Below are 20,653 nucleotides of genomic sequence, written 5' to 3'. Positions count from 1 at the left end.
AACACCACGGAAGCACTGATTTCACAAAAACCTAGTGGTCAAATGGCTCCGTTTTAGCTGATAAAATGTGGGTTTTTTCAAGTGCTTTCCCCCGATTTAAATATCAAGTTATGAATGGATTTCGCTCAAACTTCTCAAGGGGCTGTGGATTTACCCGATGTTCACGTAATATAAGTTACAAAAACGAAAACTGTCGCATTCTCCTGTGAGATTCGATGAAAGTGCAAAATGTGACCACTTTAAACTTCAACGGCCATTATTTCAATGTTCATTTTCTCGGTAAAATGACGATTTAGGTACACGATAACTCAATAAATACAGCATCTATAGGTAAGCAAATATGATCATCGTAAAAAGCATGATCGACTCAAGAAACGGTTTTCTCATTTTTTATATTTTGGTCTATTTCCGATTTTGGGCATCATTTTGTGCAAATAGGCGTTTTTGAATGTTAAAAAGTTCATTTTGATGCCTTATATGGTCAATATCTCAAAAAATAAGGAAAAAAAAAAAAAAAATAAAAAAACTGTTTTTGGAATGGAGCCTCAAGATTGAGCTAAAAACAAAATAAAATATTTTGGAAAGAGTGTTTTTTTGTTATGATGTAACTTTTTGTGATTTTCTTCAAAATTGTTGTTTTTACCCCAAATCTGTATTTATATTAAGATTTATTGATGTCTTGCCTTCATAAAAATGTATACTTTTATATGTTTTGCGCAAATAATTACAAAGTTATTGCACTTTTACTACATGCATGTCTGAGAGTACACAGCCACCTTAAGACATAGTCTTCCGGACTTGGACTGTGGTATTATATTGCCGGATCTTGGATCGAGAACTGAGACATTCAAAGGAATCTTATCAGAAAGTCGGCTAATCAAGATCTCCAGGCTTTGATAAGTAACCAGAGCAAAACCAAAATAATATTTGTATTAATTTAGTTTAATTCTTGTATGATATTGTAAAGTGATTTGATTAATAACCACACTGCACAAATTACTAAAAAAACTCACAACTTTTTTGGGTATAATGAACAGTATGTTGCTGCTTGTGCATTATTTTTAAAAGTTGAGCCAGTATGTTAATGATCTGCAGGCATTAATGCTCAGAAATAGATTGAAACTCAATCAATCTAAGACTGAGTTTTTGTGTTGCTTCATCTGCTCACCACTATAAGACCATGCAATATCTAACCCTTCATCTTGGAAATCAGGAAATTCCATCTTCCCCTAGCATCCGTAACCTGGGTGTTGTTTTTTACTCCATGACAATGACTGATCACACTACCAATTTGTCTCGTACCATTAACTGGCAGCTGCGAAATCTCAATCGTATCCGTAAATACTTAGATACCGAAACTCTCATTTTATCCAAACTGGATTATTGTAACTTATTCTTCAATGGTATTGATAAAAAACACCTAAACCATCTTCAGGTCCTCCAGAATAAATCTGCCCGCCTTATCTTCAGGCAACCGAGTCGCATTCATGCCTCTCCTCTTTCCACTCTCTCCACTGGTTGCCTGTTGCCCAAATGATACAGTTCAAGAGTCTTCTCCAGACATTCAAAGCATTTCACACTCACTCACCAGATTACATCTCTTCTTATTTTCATCCTCGGACCCACAAAGCATCTTATGCGCTTCGATCCGACGTTGCTGTCACATTCCACGGCCCTGCAAGGTGCTAACACTTCAGAGTGTTCATAGTTCTGATCGCTAGGGTTCAAATCCCCGCACAGGCATGGAATCCTACGTAATATGTATCATGTTCGCTTCCATCTAGCGATCAATAACCTGAATAACCATTGTGTAATTCAATTCAATGCACAAGCTCATACACATGTGGTTCTCTGATGTCAATCGCATACAATATAACCCGTGATCAATAATGAACGTTGGTCAAAAGACGAGCTTACTGAAGTGAAAAATTATGTACATGCAGATTCATCATTTATGCATATTGCCTTGAAAATCATAAAAAGCAACTGCTTGATCAACCCAAATGATTTTATTAGCGTTATAAAGGAAGGTTTTTAAAGGAAGGTTTTTATTTCAAACTCTAATGGTGACCCGCAGGTCAAATTGCTAGAATTGTACATTAAACACACCTAAACAGACACAATGCAATTTTGCAGGCAGCAGCTTAATCAGCGCCAATATTGCAACATTGAAACAAACAACTATACAAATGTAACAGTGAAGATTTTTTAGGGTGATTTTCTTTTTGTTCAACTTTGGATCCAGGGGCTTACTCGGGCGATAATAAATGTCCAATACCGTTACACAAAATAAATACACACAGATGGGAACTTGAAGATATATACGCTGTTATGCTCCGGCTTTAATATAATATAATATGATGATACGCAGAAACAATATTCTTGAAGAAGATGGATGCAATTAATAATAGTAATAATATGATATGAAGATTAAGTTGTTGATGTTGACTAGTTGGACGCTAAGATGGAAGTGAAATAAAATTATCTAAGGGGCAAGCTCACTAGAAAAACACTTGAAAACCAACTTAAGTACCATCTCTGCAACAGCATAAATAATAACCTTAACTAAGCATTTACTTAATGACTACTCTTAACGATACATAACCTGATAAAGAGATAAAACTTTCTCATGAATAATTCATAAGTACATCACCTACCATCTTAAGCTAGTGTGTTCCAAGAAACAAATTAATTGGATAAGAGGCAATAAATACCATAGCACTTAACTTACTGAGATAACAATACAACACTCATATAAAAGGAATCAATTGCTAAAATGCTCTAAAAACTTCTATGAATGGAATACAATAAACAATGAAGACATAAAACATTTAAAGTACTCATAAACTTGAGAATCAAAGGATGCCTACATTTTCATGATCAAAAGAGGTGACTGACCTTTTCAAATTAAAGATAAACCATGATCTATTAAAAACAGTTTTAAAGACAATGATGATTACGATGGAAAATAACTTAACTTGATGATTATCATGATCGATTAATTACACAACAGATAGAAATATAATTTGATATGAAACCAAAACCTACATTAATTAAGAATGACACAAAATGAACAAAATAATAAACATGGTAAATAATGATATTACCTTAAGTTCTAACATTTCAAACCCTACCCTTATTATTAAGACCAACGATTCTAGTGCCGGTTACACAAACATCCAATCCAATCCAACCCAACCCCATCTCCCCAGTAGGCAATGAGGATAAAGTGCCTTGCCCAAGGACACAACACGTTGGCACGAGCGGGGCTCGAACTCGCAACCTATGGATTATAAGTCGGGCGCCTTATCCACTCGGCCACACGTGCTCCCACAATTATTTCTAAACCAAATTTCAAAACCACAATGTGTTTTGCCTGACTTTTGACCCAGAAATGTATGAATTTGATGAGAAATTGTGATGAAAAATATTATTTTACAAGTCAGATTCAGAAAGAGAAAATCTCATTACACACGTTAATTACATCACAATCCAAACATAGATGGTTAAGTTCATGGAGAATGTTACAAACTGTTGTATCTTTTGCCATATTGTTTTTCTATAGGGAATAATGTTTTATCGTTAAAATTGGACATGAAACCTATCAAAAACACAACAAAAACGTGCATCGCTATTTGTATGCATGAAACAAATTATCAGAATTGTACAGAAGTGACCTAACACTTAAGAAGGCTGTATCTTGAGAAAGCGCATGGTCTGATGCTAGAATCTTGGCAAGGACACTCTGGTGAAATAAAGAAAAATATATGCGATTGATTTTGTGTGACTTTTGAGCGTTAAATGTTTCAAAATTTAAAAATGAACAAAATGCGAGTAACTATGATGTCATCAACATGACAATAATATTCAGGATAAATAATTATTGCTCCCTAAAAAAGAAATGGTTAACAAATGGTTTGAATACATCGCACGACCTTAAAGTAACTGTATCTAGAAATTTGTGCAAGTTACTTGTCAATTTTCGCCAGAAACGAGCTTTTTCTACGTTACTGCCCAGCTCATTAGCGCGATATGGGATATTATTTACCTCGAGTTTACTGCCCTCTGTTGACGACAGGGCTTCGAACTCTTATCAAGGCGATCTAAGAAGTGCAGGGCCGTGATTCGAAGTGCCTCGTACCAAGAAACAAGCTGGCAATCGCGCCTTTTTAACAGCGGGGCCGCGCCTTTGAAACGACTTGCCCACCACTGTCCGAGGTCAAGAAAATATTACCACTTTCAAGAATCTCCTTAAAACGCACCTCTTTCCCACTGTTTAGCTCTTTTCCTTTCTTATCTTCTCTCTTTTAGCGCTTTGCCTACTTTTGTAAAAGGCGCTTTATAAATCGCATTGTTTATGTTTATGTTTGCATGCTTAGTGTTGAGTGAACTCGGTAGCAGGTGGTTTTGGCCTGGGTCATTTTAGTGGCAATAACACATGTCTGCAAATTTGGTACAGAAATTGGCCTATAGCATATTAAATTTAGCATTTAAATCTAGCTAGTGCAAAATCGATGACACAATAAACTCCCAATGAGAATCTGATAACGCCACAAAAGTAGCAATGGGAAAATACTAATATGTAAACTTTCCCCTTTTATTTTAGATGTACTATAGCTTTCACGTGTCCGACGGTTATTTCTAGGAAAAGTTGATACATTACAATGTTAGGACATATATATTTTAACAAGCATTCGATGAATTTTGAAACCAACATAATTGTATCAAATATGAAGCCAGTTTAAAAATTAAGGTGAGTATTCATGGTCGTTAACTAAAAAAATATATATTTTAATTGTCTATAATGGAAGACAGAGATAAAATTGTCACTGTCAATTACGATCCTTGATTGGTTTGCACAGGTTGCACAGCGCGTAAAAGGAAGGCCGATTTATCTGGTGCTGGTCGGAGAAAAGGAATAGCAGAAAATGGCGAAAAATTACGTACTTTAACAAGACAAGGCATTGTTGACATGGTGCCTTCGCGAAAGAAAGTTTCCTACTATAAAGACCTAACTTTTGAGATGGTTTGTATGCTTGAAGGTGCAAAATTAACAATAAGACGCCTGGTCATCATCACGACACTTGTAAACAAACCGTGCTCGAGTTTGATTGACAGATGACGTCAGACGCGATAAAATCTTTTTATCCCTGTCTTTCATTATAGAGTAGGGTATACATGAAAAGTCACACACCTTGTGGATTTGAATGGGTAAAATTACTCAATATAATGTATTGTAGCCTTTGAGATTATGTCGTTTTACGAAAATGTTTCAAGAACAGCAATTGAAGGGTAACCGTGATTTAAACTATTCGTCAAGCCCGCTTCAAAATAACTACAACAACTCAATTTTCTCCAGAGGCCATTAAACACATCGTCTAATTTGGTCCTCTAGCACTCCCCGATATTAATTACCCGATAGGTATCGATTACTCTCTCCACTGTACCATGAATATTTGCATAGTGCTTTCGTTTTTTATTCAAATGAAAAACGATAACACTATGCAAATGTTAATTATTATGCTTGATGTAATTTATTACAACCCAGGGGTTTCATCAAAAGAGTCGTCATTACCTAAGCGGGCACCGATATTGCTATATGACCACATTGGACGTGGTGCCTATAATACTAACTGACTGACTGTCAATCAATCTTCTGTGTAAGCAATCAACCATTCAATCAATAAATCAGTCAATCTTGTTTAAATGCCCATTAAGATTGAAATTTAATTTTTACGTTTGACTATAAAATATGTCGATGTTTACTGTAGCAACACACTTCAGGCCATGCCGGAAATAACACCAAGAATTTATTTAGTTTTTTGTTATTTATAGACAAATCAATTTTGTAGAAAAAAGGTCATTCATTGTCAAAAGCATCGTCCCAATTATTGACGAAAGCAGTAGAAAAGCATCCGATGAAATTTTCAGTTCCGGGATTTATTTATCATAACTTAAAGGAGTATTTCGTGATCCTAGCATCCTCTATTTATGTCATTTTTCATTAGATATCCACGAAAAAACCTATTCCCAAAATGTCAATTGATTCCGATTTCGCGTTCGCGAGTTATGCATGATTATGTGTATTACACTGCTCCATAGACAATGCGTAATTTCGTTCTGGTGCACCAGAACGAAATTCAAATTTCACGATATCTTTGCTAAACGAATTAATCTGCAAGAAATATTTTGTACATAAACATTATGTAGCCATGGTAGCCAGAGGTTTCCAGTGATATAAAAATCTCAACTTTTTTGAGAAAAGTGGGGGGATGAGGCTGTGGATCACGAAATGCCCTTTGTTTTGATTGAATTCGCTTGATTTATGCTTTAAAAGTAGAAAAATATATACTCTTTTACAGCGGACCATTTGAAATGTTTGAGAAAGGCTTCACGAGCTTAACTCAATCACCTCCAGATTGACCTGTGCTTTATGTATGTATGGGACAAATCCTTTATTCATTGATTCGTAATTTTTCTGGATTCGACTGAAGAGATGTATAACGATGTCCTTAAATTGGTTATTAAACTGTTTTGTTACATATTGCTCTACAGAATAACTTGTATTGACTGAATTTGTAATAACACCATGGCTTTATTGAAATAATTTACGTGCCCCTGAGCATAGACCTTGTTTCGAGGGATTTATGTGCTGTATTGGTTGGTATATAAATGTTGACATTTATACAGCGTCTTTCACATGTATCAAAGCACTTTACATTTATTCCGCCGTCGTTAGAATATGTCAGCTGCCATACAATGCCCAAGGCATGCTCATACCTTTGGGCGGCGCTCAATGGACAACAGCTCCCCATTTCACCCCTGGGTAGAGAGAGGCAACTGAGGTAAAGTGCCTTGCCCAAGTGCACAACACGATGGCACCGCCGGGCCTTTACTGTAGCAACACACTTGAGGCCATGCCGGAAATAACACCAAGCATTTATTTAGTTTTTTGTTATTTATAGACAAAATCAATTTTGCAGAAAAAAGGTCATTCATTGTCAATAGCATCGTCCCAATTATTGACGAAAGCAGTAGAAAAGCATCCGATGAAATTTTCAGTTCCGGGATTTATTTATCATAACTTGTTTTGATTGAATTCGCTTGATTTGTGCTTTAAAAGTAGAAAAATATATACTCTTTTACAGCGGACCATTTGAAATGTTTGAGAAAGGCTTCACGAGCTTAACACAATCACCTCCAGATTGACCTGTGCTTTATGTATACGGACAAATCCTTTATTCATTGATTCGTAATTTTTCTGGATTCGACTGAAGAGATGTATAACGATGTCCTTAAATTCGTTATTAAACTGTTTTGTTATATATTGCTCTACAGAATAACGTGTATTGACTGCATTTGTAATAACACCATGGCTTTATTGAAATAATTTACGTGCCCCTGAGCATAGACCTTGTTTCGAGGGATTTATGTACTGTATTGGTTGGTATATAAATGTTGACATTTATATAGCGCCTTTCACATACCAAAGCGCTTTACATTTATTCCGCCGTCGTTAGAATATGTCAGCTGCCATACAATGCCCAAGGCATGCTTATACCTTTGGGCGGTGCTCAATGGACAATATCCCTAACAGCTCCCCATTTCACCCCTGGGTAGAGAGAGGCAAGTGAGGTTAAGTGCCTTGCCCAAGTGCACAACACGATGGCACCGCCGGGGCTCGAACTCGCAACGCTCCGATTGCGAGGTAGAGCCCGTACCGCTGCGCCACCGTGCCCCACATATAATATAAAGCCTTCACAAAAAGTACCGCAGCCGTTATAAATGCGCCTATAGATTCAGATTATAATAATTTAACATAGAAACAACGATGCACACCGACATCGCCTGGCTAATAATTACTTGGTACAGCAGAGATACTAAAATAAATACCCGGATCGATACACTGGAATGTGCTATGTACAATTTGATATTAGACGATAAATCTTTGGATACCGGGGTAGAAAATGATGAATATCTCCCGTAATTTTTTTGTTCTAAAGAAGCCATATTTAGATCCTTGCACTTGTACATATGTGTAGAAAGGATATGATAGTCATTAGCTTGAGTATTGAGAAAGAAGCGTGCGTCTTGAACTCAAAAACTGATTTTACCAAAATTCTGATTTTATATTGCGTTGGTCCTGTATGCACTCACTCCCGTGGAGGCAGTATAAAAGTCGATGACCATTGACCTCACGTATCCGCTGTGTGAGAGATTAAGCTTACGTCTGCCAGAGGGGTGTATGGATTTTTAGCAGAAATTGTACATTTTGACTGCCTCCATTGAGTGAGTATATGAATGCCAAGTAAAATTGTTAGTGACTGAACACAGTTTTTTTCGCGCCGCCGGAAGAAATCGTCTGCCTAACACGTCACACTAAACCAAATTAATATTGTTTTACATAATTGCGTGCACTCCTACAGTGGCTTTTGCTTTGTATCGCGTCTGCTGAAAGGTTCGATATGCCAGCCGAGCTTGTTACTGATTGGATACACTTGTGTTTACCATACACAAGCGATGGGAGATATCGCGTGATTCAAGCGGCTCTAGGATATCGTGTATCTACAATACAAAACTCCTCTACGTTTATAATTGAAATTTTGTGCAGGAGAGGGAAACGGAAATCTAGTATGCAGTGACTTTGCACTACGCTTGCTGAGAGGACATTCGAGTTTGTTGTCTACAGTGTCAAGCATGGAGGTTAATTCTAATATTTTAAATGGTTCCTCTGACGTAACAGATCCACAAATACCGGTTTTCCAACCAGATTTAACCTTTCTTATTTTCCAATTCTATATTCCCATCGTTATCGGAATCACGGGTATCATTGGAAACGGTCTAGTTTGTTTCGTGTTCCTATTCAAACGAAAAGTATTTAACTCGTTGACAAACAATCTTATTTTGAATCAATCCGTCATTGATTTTGCATCGTCTGTGATTTTTCTCCTACAGCGTTTCGCGCCAAGACCAGGACCATCTGCTCCACCACTGTGGCAAGATATGGTGTGCCGTGTTTGGGGGACTGAGTTTTTCTTGTGGTCATTCAACAACGCATCTACAGGTAACCTTATCTTGATATCAATGGAACGATTCTTTGCTGTTTGCTATCCCGTTACTCATCGCAATGTTTTCACCAAAAAGCGCGCCATTTACATCTGCGTAATTATTTACATTCTTGGATTTGTGGAAATGTTGTACGCGCCATTTTATTCTAACAAATATTATGGTTGTTACACAGTCTGGGAAAATTGGAAAGTACAGATGGCGATCGGCATGTATCACTTCTTTTTCACCTATTTACTCCCATTATCGTCAATGATTTATTGTTATGCTAATATTTGGAGAAGCTTGAAAAACCGCGATAAAGGTCGAGAAGAAGGTGGAGGTGGCGCCCAATTTGGGAAAGCGAAGAAGAATGTTACAATCACGTTAATCCTAGTAGCGGTAGCTTTCGTCGTTTGCTGGACTCCTGCATCAGTCAGCTATTGGTTATATAACCTTAGGGTTCCCTATGACATCACGTCAGATATGCACGCGGTATTTTTGACCATGCCTCATTTCAAATATATAGTTTTAGTTTTGGTTTTGGTTTTGGTCACGTGGTTTCCTATTGTCCTGCCTAACCACTTGAATCACAAGATATCGAACTCATTGTTTCTACCTTTTGTTTAAAACTAAACATTTGTGGCAGGTAGTTTCGGTTTTGGTTTCAGTTTCTTATAAGTGGTGTGACAAATAAAATTACAGGATTTTCGAGTTACCTGATCTAAGTATACAAAAGAAATGTTTAAATTTCGCAGTGCAATATTCACGAGCAGAGAAGTCGAACAAAGCAGTCTAAATTTGACAGCATTGATTTAGTTTGAAAGCATTGACAAGGGACTACGCAATCAGCCTAAGCTGATTTCACTGTGAAAATATATAGACCATCGAAATATTTGCATTCGACATTACAAAAGGGCAACTATTGTAATTGTATAGGTGCTATAAACAAAATCGATTCATGTCCTTAATCCCATGTACCAGAATCGATGGAAGGCCATTATATGACCTCTAATAACCTAATGACTTTTACTGAAGCAATTTTACTGCAAAAAGTAGAAGATAGAGGGGAGAAGAGATGTGTGTGTGTGTGTGTGTGTGTGTTGGGGGGGGGTTGGAGGGCAAGGGGATATGGGCCGGGAGAGAGAGAAACATATGAGAGAGAGCATTGGAAGTGAAAGAGAAGGGGAGGAGAGCTCGAGATGAAGATATCGAATGTAGGGGAGGAGGAGGGGAAAAGGGGTAATTTAGGGAAGATGTGGTTATATAGGAGGGGAGCCCCTCTTAAAGAGGTATGGGTTGTGCTTCCTGGGATAATAAACTAATTCATAATCAAATCATCTCCATGCATCGTTTATGTTTCATACAAACAAACAAATCCCCACCCCACCCCATCCTTCAATATACGCGCATGTATATGATTTCTAGGCCTACATGTAGAACTCGTGAGTGTAATATGCCACCTACCGTCGACAGAGAGCATCAACTGTCGTCCGCGGGATAGATTTCCGATATCAATCATGATAATAATTATGTTAGCACAATAGGCTATTGTATACTTCTGGTTATATACCCTATACTGTGTCCTCCCAGCATAATAGTGTTATGATTACAGACCAGATCAGCTCTACTTTTTAATCCCTTGATTTTTGGTTTCTGAACAAAAGAGAAACCAAAACTATATATTTGAAATGAGGGCATGGTGCTGATCAACATGTGCGTTAACCCTTTTATATATGGGTGGAAGTACCAACCATTTCGGCGGGAAATTAAGCATATCTTTTGCAGATTTAATCGCGTTGGTGATATGACGTCATCACAGGGGAATTCTAATGACACGGATTCAACCACATAAAAAGCCTGATGAAGAAAAGAAACCTTTAATCTGTAAAAGGACAACTTCTTGTTTTGAACCTCAAATGCTCGGGGGCCTAAGCAGGTCAACAACTGCACCTGAACATTTGCAGATTTAACTGCAGTGATTGTATTTTTACTCCTTGCGTTCTACAGGAAAACGAACTTCTGATCATTTGACCTGGTGACCTTTCGTGAAACCACTCTATACCTCGCGATAAACAATGTCAATGTGGATGCAGTTCATTGCTTGAAACATCGCTCACATTAAGGCAATTGAGCGTTGAACCTTCCATGACTTATTTTCGGTAATTAGTAACTTGTATTCATTAATGTAATGTGTAGTACACGTGTATGTGTTGGTAGGTGTCTTAAACTCAGTTACGCGTATTATTATTATTATTATTATTCAAGGTTTATTAAAATGCATATCGCAGCCAAACAGCTGAATTACATACATTGCACAATATAAAAAACAATTAAATAGCATATATAATACAATTTGACAAGCAAAAATACAATAGCCCATAACAAATGAAAACAGTCTGACTCACTCACTCACTCACTCACTCACCCACTCACTCACTCACTCACACACTCACTCACTCACTCACTCACTCACTCACCCACTCACTCACCCCACTCACTACCTCAATCACTCTCCCACACACACCCAACTCACCCCTCCCTCACTCTTTCACTCACCCCCTCTCTAGCACTTTAAATAAAGAAAAATAACCAAATACTAAATACATGCACTAATAAGCAAAAAATACTTCAAACTGAGCCTGAGTGCCACCAAGAGATGCTATAAACAAAGCAACTTCAATCAAACATTTGTAGCTTCCTGATTCCACAGCTTAACCATATAAGGGATTGGACTGTTGGCGTACCTCTGGGTTCTCACCCTGGGAATGGAGAGGAGGTTGGCGTTGCGCAATGCTCTTCCATTCTCTCCACGCAACCAGCTGCGGAACTCAGGAGTCTCCAAAAGTGTGTTTGCAAATTGCAGGCATATTTGATCACGTCGAGACCTGAGTTGAAGTAACTGACATTGATCTAAAGCATCCTGGTAAGAAACATAGTTATTATATCCTAGCATAATTTTGCACGCTCTCTTTTGAATACGCTCGAGAGCTGAATGGTGATGCTCAGTGAGCCCCGGGTGCCAAGCTGGAACGGCATATTCAACAAGAGGCCTAATGAACCCAATATATATGGTTTTCAAGTCTTCCAGTGGTAACCCAAAGCGCTTGAGAGTGGTAAGCATGAATAAACGCCCACTGGCACGTTTAACAACATTTGATATATGCACATCCCATTTAAGATCATTCGTGATCTGAACCCCAAGAATCTTGACACAACTCGTTGACTGCAGAACCTCCCCAGACAACCTCAATGGGTCAACATTTGGTGGATGCTTAGCGAAAGAAACATTCATAAACATACATTTTTTAGGATTTAATGTCATTTTGTTGATGGTAGCCCATTCATCAAAATCATCCAAGTCTTCTTGAATGGTAGATGTCTTGTTGGCAAAAGTATTTTCAACCAATGTCAAATCATCGACGTATTTGAGCACCATTTTATTTTCTTCCGTGGTCAGAGCAGCATCATTTGCTTGACCAACAAAAGTAGCTGGCCCCGTCAGAGTGCCCTGAGGCACACCTCCAGAAAGCTTAAGCCAAGAGGAAAGAGCATTCTGATATTTGACACACTGAGATCGTTGGGATAGGAAACTACAGATCCACGGGATAATAGGTCTAGCTCCCATTTGGATCAACTTTGGAATGGCCACATTGTGATCTACACGATCGAATGCCTTGCTGAAGTCTGTTATTACAATCCTAGACATGCTCTTGGATTTTTCAGCATGCATCAGGATGTTATTAATCAACTTGACAAGGTAGTGAGACGTGGAATGCCCTTTGCGATTACCAAACTGGTTAGGATCGATTTGATCTTCAATGTCCTGCATAAGCCATTCAATAATAAAAGACTCAGCAACCTTAGCAAAGTGATCCGTAAGGGAAACAGGCCGTAGCTGGTTCCAAGTTGGCGGACTGGACTTAGGAATGGGAACCACTATGGCCTGCTTCCACTGTGGGGGAACTACCCCTTCTCTAAAAGATGTATTTAATATGTCAGTTAATGGTTTACTTATTTCATATGCAAACTCGCGTATTATTTTCGCGGAAATTCCATCAGGTCCACCGGCCTTGTTCTTTTTGATCTTCAAGAGCTTTTGATGCACATCCCAAGGATATATTTCGGGAACACAGGCTGGAGCTGGGAGAAATGCGGGTAATTCCTGCAAGACTAAAGGGCTTATGTCGCTCCCTATAGAAACAAAATGCTCATTAATTGACTGGGCAACATCACCAGCATTTGAAGGATCAACTCCAGAAGGAGGTTGTATAGATGTGTGCGACTTGTTGTTAGTGGTCATTACCCGGATTTCTCTGTACCAGCTAGCCGGATTGGAACTTTTTAATCTTTTCACCCTAGTATTATGATAGTACTCTTTTTTGTCTGCAACAATAGAACGCTGGACTTTATTTCTGTAAAATCTCCACAGCGGTGGACGGTCTGGAGAGAATACTTCTTGTCTTCTGCATATTAACTCTTTAGTTTTGGAAGAAATCCATGGCTTATCCGAGACGTGTATTTTGATCTCACGAACGGGAAAATGCCTGTCAATTTCTGTCTTCAGAATATCATAAAACGCGTCAGTCTTGGCGACGGCTCCTTCAGCCTGTTCTACTTCTGCCCAACTACAATCATAAATCCAGGAGCCAAAATCGCGTATACCGGAGTCCTTGATCGGTCTTATTGAACGCTTCGTGAAATTGTTTGGTTTCTTAGCAATTTCAGAGTTTGGCAACCAAATCACAGTAGAGTGATCGCTAACACCTATCGGTGTTGATGGGGTTGGATGATGATAATAAGATGACATATTCGTTAAGATCTTGTCTAACGTGGCGTCGCCTCTTGTTGGAAAGTCAACTAGTTGGGAGAGTTTGTTATTTCTGCCCAGGCTAGAAATATTAAGATGATTCATGTCACCAAGAATGTATATTCCAGCATCAGGGTGTTTAGCATGCACAATGTCCAATGTATCTTGTATATGGTCAATCATACATTTTTCTTGTTTGGGATCAGGGAAATAAACAGCTGCAAATATTAACACAGATACAGATCTCGGTAGTCTTTCAGGGCGAGCCTTTATCCAGAGTATCTCAAGATCAGATGGAACATTAACTTGTAATTCAGTAGCGTGAAAATTTTCACGGATGTAAAAAGCTACTCCACCCCCACCGCGAGAAGCCCGGGGTTTAGAAAAAAGTGTATATCCATCAATGTCAAAATAGTCTTGTGATCTTTCGGATACGAACCAGGACTCTGAGACTGCACATGCATCAAGACTCTGACTTAAAACACATGATCGGAATTCATCCATCTTCTTATTTAGTGATCTTGGGTTGCAAAGATAAACAGATGGAAGATCATATGGAGCTTGTCTTTGTATCACAGGGGATTTAGGGATGTACCGTTAGTTAGATCTGATTACACCACGGTTCTCGTATTGATTGTTATCAAAGTTACTGTTATTTCTGTGCAAATTGCAGACCTTAATCTTCCTTTTAATGTGTGTACCTCCTCTACGTCCACGGGGTCGCTTCGGAATAGTTTTGATAATTTCACTGATTTCATGAGGAATTTTGTATTTGCCATTTAGTTCAAGCAGTTGATTACGCGTATACTTGATACGGTCAGTTGATACGGGTGATTTGTTGTGATGACCACTACACGTATTAATAGTCATAGGACGTGGGCATCGATCTTTAACAATACCGAGGTCATCACAGTCTATTGTGTGTTGAAATATGGCGTTACTGTACTCATCACTCACATTACAAACTCCAGATTTGAATTTCCCTCCTCTGTCATCCTCCACACTTCCAAAACTCCACAATTCATCGTCTGTTGAAGGCACTGTTCCTTCCAAAATACACTGATTCAACACAAAGTTCGCTACCACACTCAAAACCGCAACAAAACGGAGATAAATTGCGAGACAAAACATGACGATGTCGCAGCTATACAGCGACCAACTTTAGATGGTCGCTGAAAATGGGTCCCCTGTAGGGTGGGGTGGGTGGTTGTGTGGGTGTTAATACTTTGTTGCATGTAGTCCTACAGGGGACCCATTAGCGTATATGTGCCCATCCACCACAAACTGGTCGTAAAGTCCGCGGCATTTTCCATTTTGAGATACAATCAAAAACAGTATGTGGATTTCTATATAAAATATAGTAGGAATTTGACCTTTGATGAACCATAACTTCACTTCCAGATGTCCGATGAAGCTGGTGGAGGTGTCATTTTAAAGCTGAAAGTGCATTCTTTCATAATCTGCAATAAACAGAAAATGACCTAGAGCCGACTTTACTACCACTTCGTGGTGGATGGTCACATATTAAGTATATGACAATCGCGCAGATAATTGGTGATTCTTTATAAATAATGCTCGTTTGTTCAATCATATTTTCTGCGTTTATTTTATTGTATGAATTTGGTCCTGAATTAATATTGTTCTTTGCCAAAATGAGCAAAATAGCGCCCTGACCTAATGTAACACATATTAATGAGGCGCAAAGGGGCTGACCTTTTATATGCTTTAGCGAACTGCATACGACCACTGCACTGCTCAATGGCCTTATTGTGATGTGGCGGGAGTTTAAAAGCACGGGCCCTGAACACAACATGATGCACGCGCATTTTCCGGGCAAGGAACAATAGGCATAATACAGATAAATCCAGGTGGCAATGACATCACATGTCAACCCAGTCTATGGTGTGATCAGATGATCATCTGAAGTATGATCAGTACAAAAAATCCAGAGCGACTTTTAAATTATTTTCTAAAAATTAAAAGAACCACTTTTAGCGGAATTATTTTTGTAAGTTACACAGCTGAAGTTGTGAAAGACTACAATATTTTGGCATAAACAAGAATAATGTATGTTCGTTCTGTCTTTATTCCTATAAGCTGTACCCGTAAGTCCAGCATTGTTGTATCCATTAGACCCGACATTGCCCTTATGAATCCTCACCCTCATGGTCTATCATTCACTCACTGCGTGTTAGCCTAGAAATTATACTAGCCGTATCATCTTCCAGTGCAGATGGAAAATTTAACCTTGATTAAAAAATGTGAATTAGGGACGCACCATTAGATACCAAGGGGGGGGCGGGTAGTTTTTGAAGAAAAAAAAATTGTCGCGCCATCTGAGCAAAAAAAAAATCTGCTCCACCTCGGACCAGAAAAAAAGATTTGATGTAAAGGGTGAAAACAAATTTGTCACAGTTACTGAAGAAAAATTAACCTCATATAGCTTATATATTGCAAAATTTTTCGCGCTTCGCGCCAATTTGCTCCTTATTTCATTAAGATTATTTATTTTAGCTTCGAACTGGTATGTATTTTGTGTGCATTTCTTTGTGAAAAGTTATTATGTGAGCCGGGTCTGTGAGTGAAAACACTTGATTACTTCACAGATTTTCACCAAATTCCCCCAATATTTGCTAGGGAGAAGTCCATACAATCATCCCCAATGTTGACGCCTGTGTGGGTTTCTGACGAAATAACCTAAAAAACCCCAAATTTTGCGCGCTTCGCGCGCATTTATTCTACATTAATGTACCGTATTTCCCCAGTTTAGCTTCAATACTATTCCGTATGGCAAAATTGTTCGTGCCAAAAGAGGTTCATTATACTTCAAAAAAATTTGTACACATAAAAATAATGATGTTTTTTGTGGCACTCGAAATTTAGGTGCTACAAAACGTAGAAATGATTAAAAATATGGACAAAATTTTACAACTCGACAAACAAATTGTTGAAAATTATAGGACTTTACGATTGCAAAAAAAAAATTTGTCTCTCCGAGGTGTTGAAAAAAATTTTTTTGCTTCATCCAGGGGCTAAAAAAAAATTTTTTGCTTCACCGAGGTGCAAAAAAAAATTGTCACGACCTCAACTACCAAGCCCCCCCTTGATATCTAATGGTGCGTCCCTTAGATATCATGTACCGGTTGGATAGATAGAGTATATCACACTCTTGTGGTAAAGACTACGTTACGTATACATTCACAATGAGATATTGAGACTAAAAATCACAATGAAACTGCAGAGTAACGCTGAAATTATATTAAATTTAGATAATACCACTGAAATAACACTGAAAAGAGTTCTTTTGTTATGTCTAACCACGCTTATTATGTCTAATCAACACCAAAACTTCTGAAAATGAGTGGCCATTTATTAATCACACTAAAATGTTTTGGACCATGCTATTGTTATGAACAACAACAGCCACACTGAAAATACCCAGAGTAACACTGAAAATGGCTAGAGTAACGCTAAAAATGGGTTTTTGGCAACTACCTTTCATTCCTGCAAATGGGCTATTCCAGTTTTAAATCCATACGCCCTATGGAAGACATGACCTTTATCTCCCACACAGAGAGTGCGAGTTTCAAATGCAGTTACCTAAATGGGTCCGAGTAACGCAATTTGAAATCTACACTTTCACTGTGGGAAATTACGCCCGTGTCTTTTTGGGGCGCCCGCAACGGCGGGGGCACCTTATTGGCATGACTTTGTGAAAGCTTCTAATTTCACTTTTGCTAGATTTACTTCGCAATTGTTTTGCTAAAAGTATGCCCAGTTTAGAAATAAAACCACAATTTGATTGGATTTTATTTTATTATTGTTTTCTGATATGCACGGGATAAAATCTTGTGCCTATATTCTTTGTTTAAAATACAAAATTAATGGACTTATAAAAACACCAAATAAACCGTGACCTTTGTATGGCTTAAACCAGTTTACCGCCGCTTAGAACCCGACAGACGGTGACCAACACTATGGACCACAATAGCCTAATCTCAATGGCATAGTCCAATAACCTCAAATAAACAATCATAGTGCAAAATTTGACCTAACTTGCAGAGTATGAGTTTTTGTACCCAAAGTTTCAAAGTCATTCAATGAATGTACAAATGTATGTTGTATAGTTGTCCTTGTTTAATACGCTGCAGCATGGTAGGCATCTTATCAAGATCAAGATAGTGGTAGTGACATAACAATTAACATGCTTATCTTACCAAGGTCTTATCTATCTGCATGGTGTAATTGAAAAGTATGGGGTATTTGTTTTAAGGATGAAACAACTGGCTCCTTTTGCATGTGGAAATTAGAACAAATTACTATACAAGCTGTATCAAAAAGTTTGGTACCCAGCAGTTTTGATAGTTATTGAAGCCTGGTTCTTCCACATGCAATATCGGGTCCCCTTAAAATAATAAAATGATCAGACCATAAATCTTTTGTGACTGTTTATGACATTAATCAACAAATTATGCGGATCCTACATGTGTCGAGGATGTGTCGATTACGTTTATGAGCAAAACGTTGTGTTTGTATTTTCAACACTGTTAATCATTGCTACATGTATGTTAACAAATGAAAGTTCTGTAATTTTTTTAAAATTCTTCAATGCTAAGTATTCTTTCGGATATCATCAAATTGTAAATCCAGTCAGTCAGATGTTCAGTGTGTTAACAACTATGTATCAAAGACGTTACGTTCATGTACAAAACATTAACGTTCTTATCTTGTAAACATTGTATACCCATAGCTACTTTTATGAAGAATGAATGTTCTGTAATTGTTTTTATCCTTCATCTCTATTAGATTTTCAGTGTATTAGCAAGTAGATGGTGTATATGTATCACAGACGTTATACATTCATAAAAACTTTGCTTTTGGTCAACATAGGCGTAGATCCCGGGTGGGGAATAACCCCCCAATATTTTGCCAGGGGAGCTTACTTATTTGTGTCTTCTATACTATCCATCATATACCCCACGCATAACGAAATTCAACAATATTCAATATCCAAAGCAATATCATCACTACAATATGCAGAACTCCCCCACATCACATAATCGCAAATTGACACGACAGCTTCATTCCAATTCAATTTATTTTATCCAAAACGGTCCTGTGATACACCTTCCCCAATCAAACACATTTCTCTTGCATTTGATCATCTTCTACTCTTCCCTAGAAAAAATCATTACAATACCAAATCTAAACACCATGCCATGGAATTCACCATATCACGTCCAAGCTCACATTGGGCGCCCATTCCTTTTTTAAAGGAATTTTTTATAATAGGGAGTGTATGGATTTCCCCAGGAATAGCCCAATACATAACCATACGATGCTGTACGTCAATTATTGCATCGGTAAAATAGAGCTGAACATGGCCATTAACTTAGATCGCACGCTACCAGATGTAGTGTTATATAGCTGATTATTCTATAGCTATTATATTAATTGTGCGTGAAATTATACGGTCAGTGTTTTTTGTGACTGCTCCCTAAATAAACAAGCACATTTTCCCAACATTTTACATTGATCATAAAGCCCATATTTGGCTATTCCAGAGAATAGATGCACACTCCCCTATAGAGGAGTTTGGATTTCCGGACTTTTTGTCCAGTAGTGAATGTTGGAAATCCAGACTTTTAAAGTGTCCAAAAGCGAAAAAATCCAGCAATAATTCAAAATCGGATATCCTCAATTTGAGAGCACATTTTGGACATTTCCAAGCCTTTTACAGTAACTTTGGCAACTGGAATTCCAGTCATTTTCAAAAAGCGAACTTGGAAATCCAGATATAGTTTTTTATTGAAAATTTACTCCCCTATAGAGGGTATGAACTTATTTTCTGGAATAACCCATTGTACTATACAGTATAGACAAGTAGTTTTTACAATGATTCTTTCTAGATTTATAAGTCTTAAGCGAAATAAAGTTATTTAGAATTTCGCTTTGACAATCAGGGAAAATGAAGCGTTGCAACATAATGTGACGTAGTATATCGAAAGAAGACACTTTTGGGCATGATGGTAAATGGAGAAATAGCAAAAATCTACCCAGTGGTGATTTTTTTTACAATTTAGGTTTGTTGCAAATCTGTGATGTTAATGAATATAACTGGCATCTTTTTTTTCAGACATTTATCAAGGTCAATCCTACTCTCAACATTGTCCATTTTTTTAATGGCCGGTTTCTCTGGTTCCAATCATATAATACCATAACTTGCGAACTCAATATCTTCGCTTATGAATGTCCGATTTCATTGGGGATAAAAATTCCTTTAAAAAAGGAATGGGGCGCCCAATGTGAGCTTGGATGTGATGGTGAATTCCATGGTGTGTATAGATTTGGTATGATAATGATTTTTCTAGGGAAGAGTAGAAGATGATCAAATGCAAGAGAAATGTGTTTGATTGGGGAAGGTGTTCTGACAATCCAAATATATAGGCCTACTTAGTCCACCTCAGATGACCTGTAACAATTTTGGCGCAGAATTGTGATCGACATTACTTAATTCACCTCGAATGACTTTGACCTGACATTCAACATTTTCGCGCTTACACCAATCATGTCCATAACAATATAACTCTTACAACTTCCTGTCAACTCTCTAATTTAAAACTCTAAATTTCTGTCTCAACCCCAAAATAACATTCCAAAAACATTTGTGAAAACTTGGTACAAATCATTCTAAACAGAATGTTATTTTGGGGTTGAAAATTTTTTTTGCAAAAAATGTTTGCCCAAAATATTTTAAATAACGTTTGATAATGTTTTCACGAACTTTATATAACCCGA

The 20,653-nt window shown here is 37.7% G+C and overlaps 2 protein-coding genes across 3 annotated transcripts in view; both read left to right on the top strand.

The window, feature by feature from the left end:
* The window catches only part of LOC140162918 (uncharacterized), a 286,934-nt gene that overhangs the window by 16,048 nt on the left and 250,233 nt on the right, over positions 1–20,653 (top strand). The window lies entirely within an intron of this gene.
* Positions 8,698–11,071, top strand: LOC140163275 (allatostatin-A receptor-like). Its single transcript, XM_072186673.1, has 2 exons — positions 8,698–9,605; positions 11,056–11,071. The coding sequence occupies exons 1-2, from the start codon at positions 8,698–8,700 to the stop codon at positions 11,069–11,071; spliced, it is 924 nt and encodes a 307-aa protein (XP_072042774.1).

This window comes from Amphiura filiformis, chromosome 10 (assembly GCF_039555335.1).
Source record: "Amphiura filiformis chromosome 10, Afil_fr2py, whole genome shotgun sequence".
Lineage (NCBI taxonomy): Eukaryota > Metazoa > Echinodermata > Ophiuroidea > Amphilepidida > Amphiuridae > Amphiura > Amphiura filiformis.
Note: the sequence above shows the minus strand (reverse complement) of the source record. Positions and strands in the feature narration are given on the sequence as shown.

Bases quoted from the DNA above. Each gene is read 5' to 3' on its own strand.
- LOC140163275 (XM_072186673.1), top strand. From the start codon at position 8,698: ATGGAGGTTAATTCTAATATTTTAAATGGTTCCTCTGACGTAACAGAT.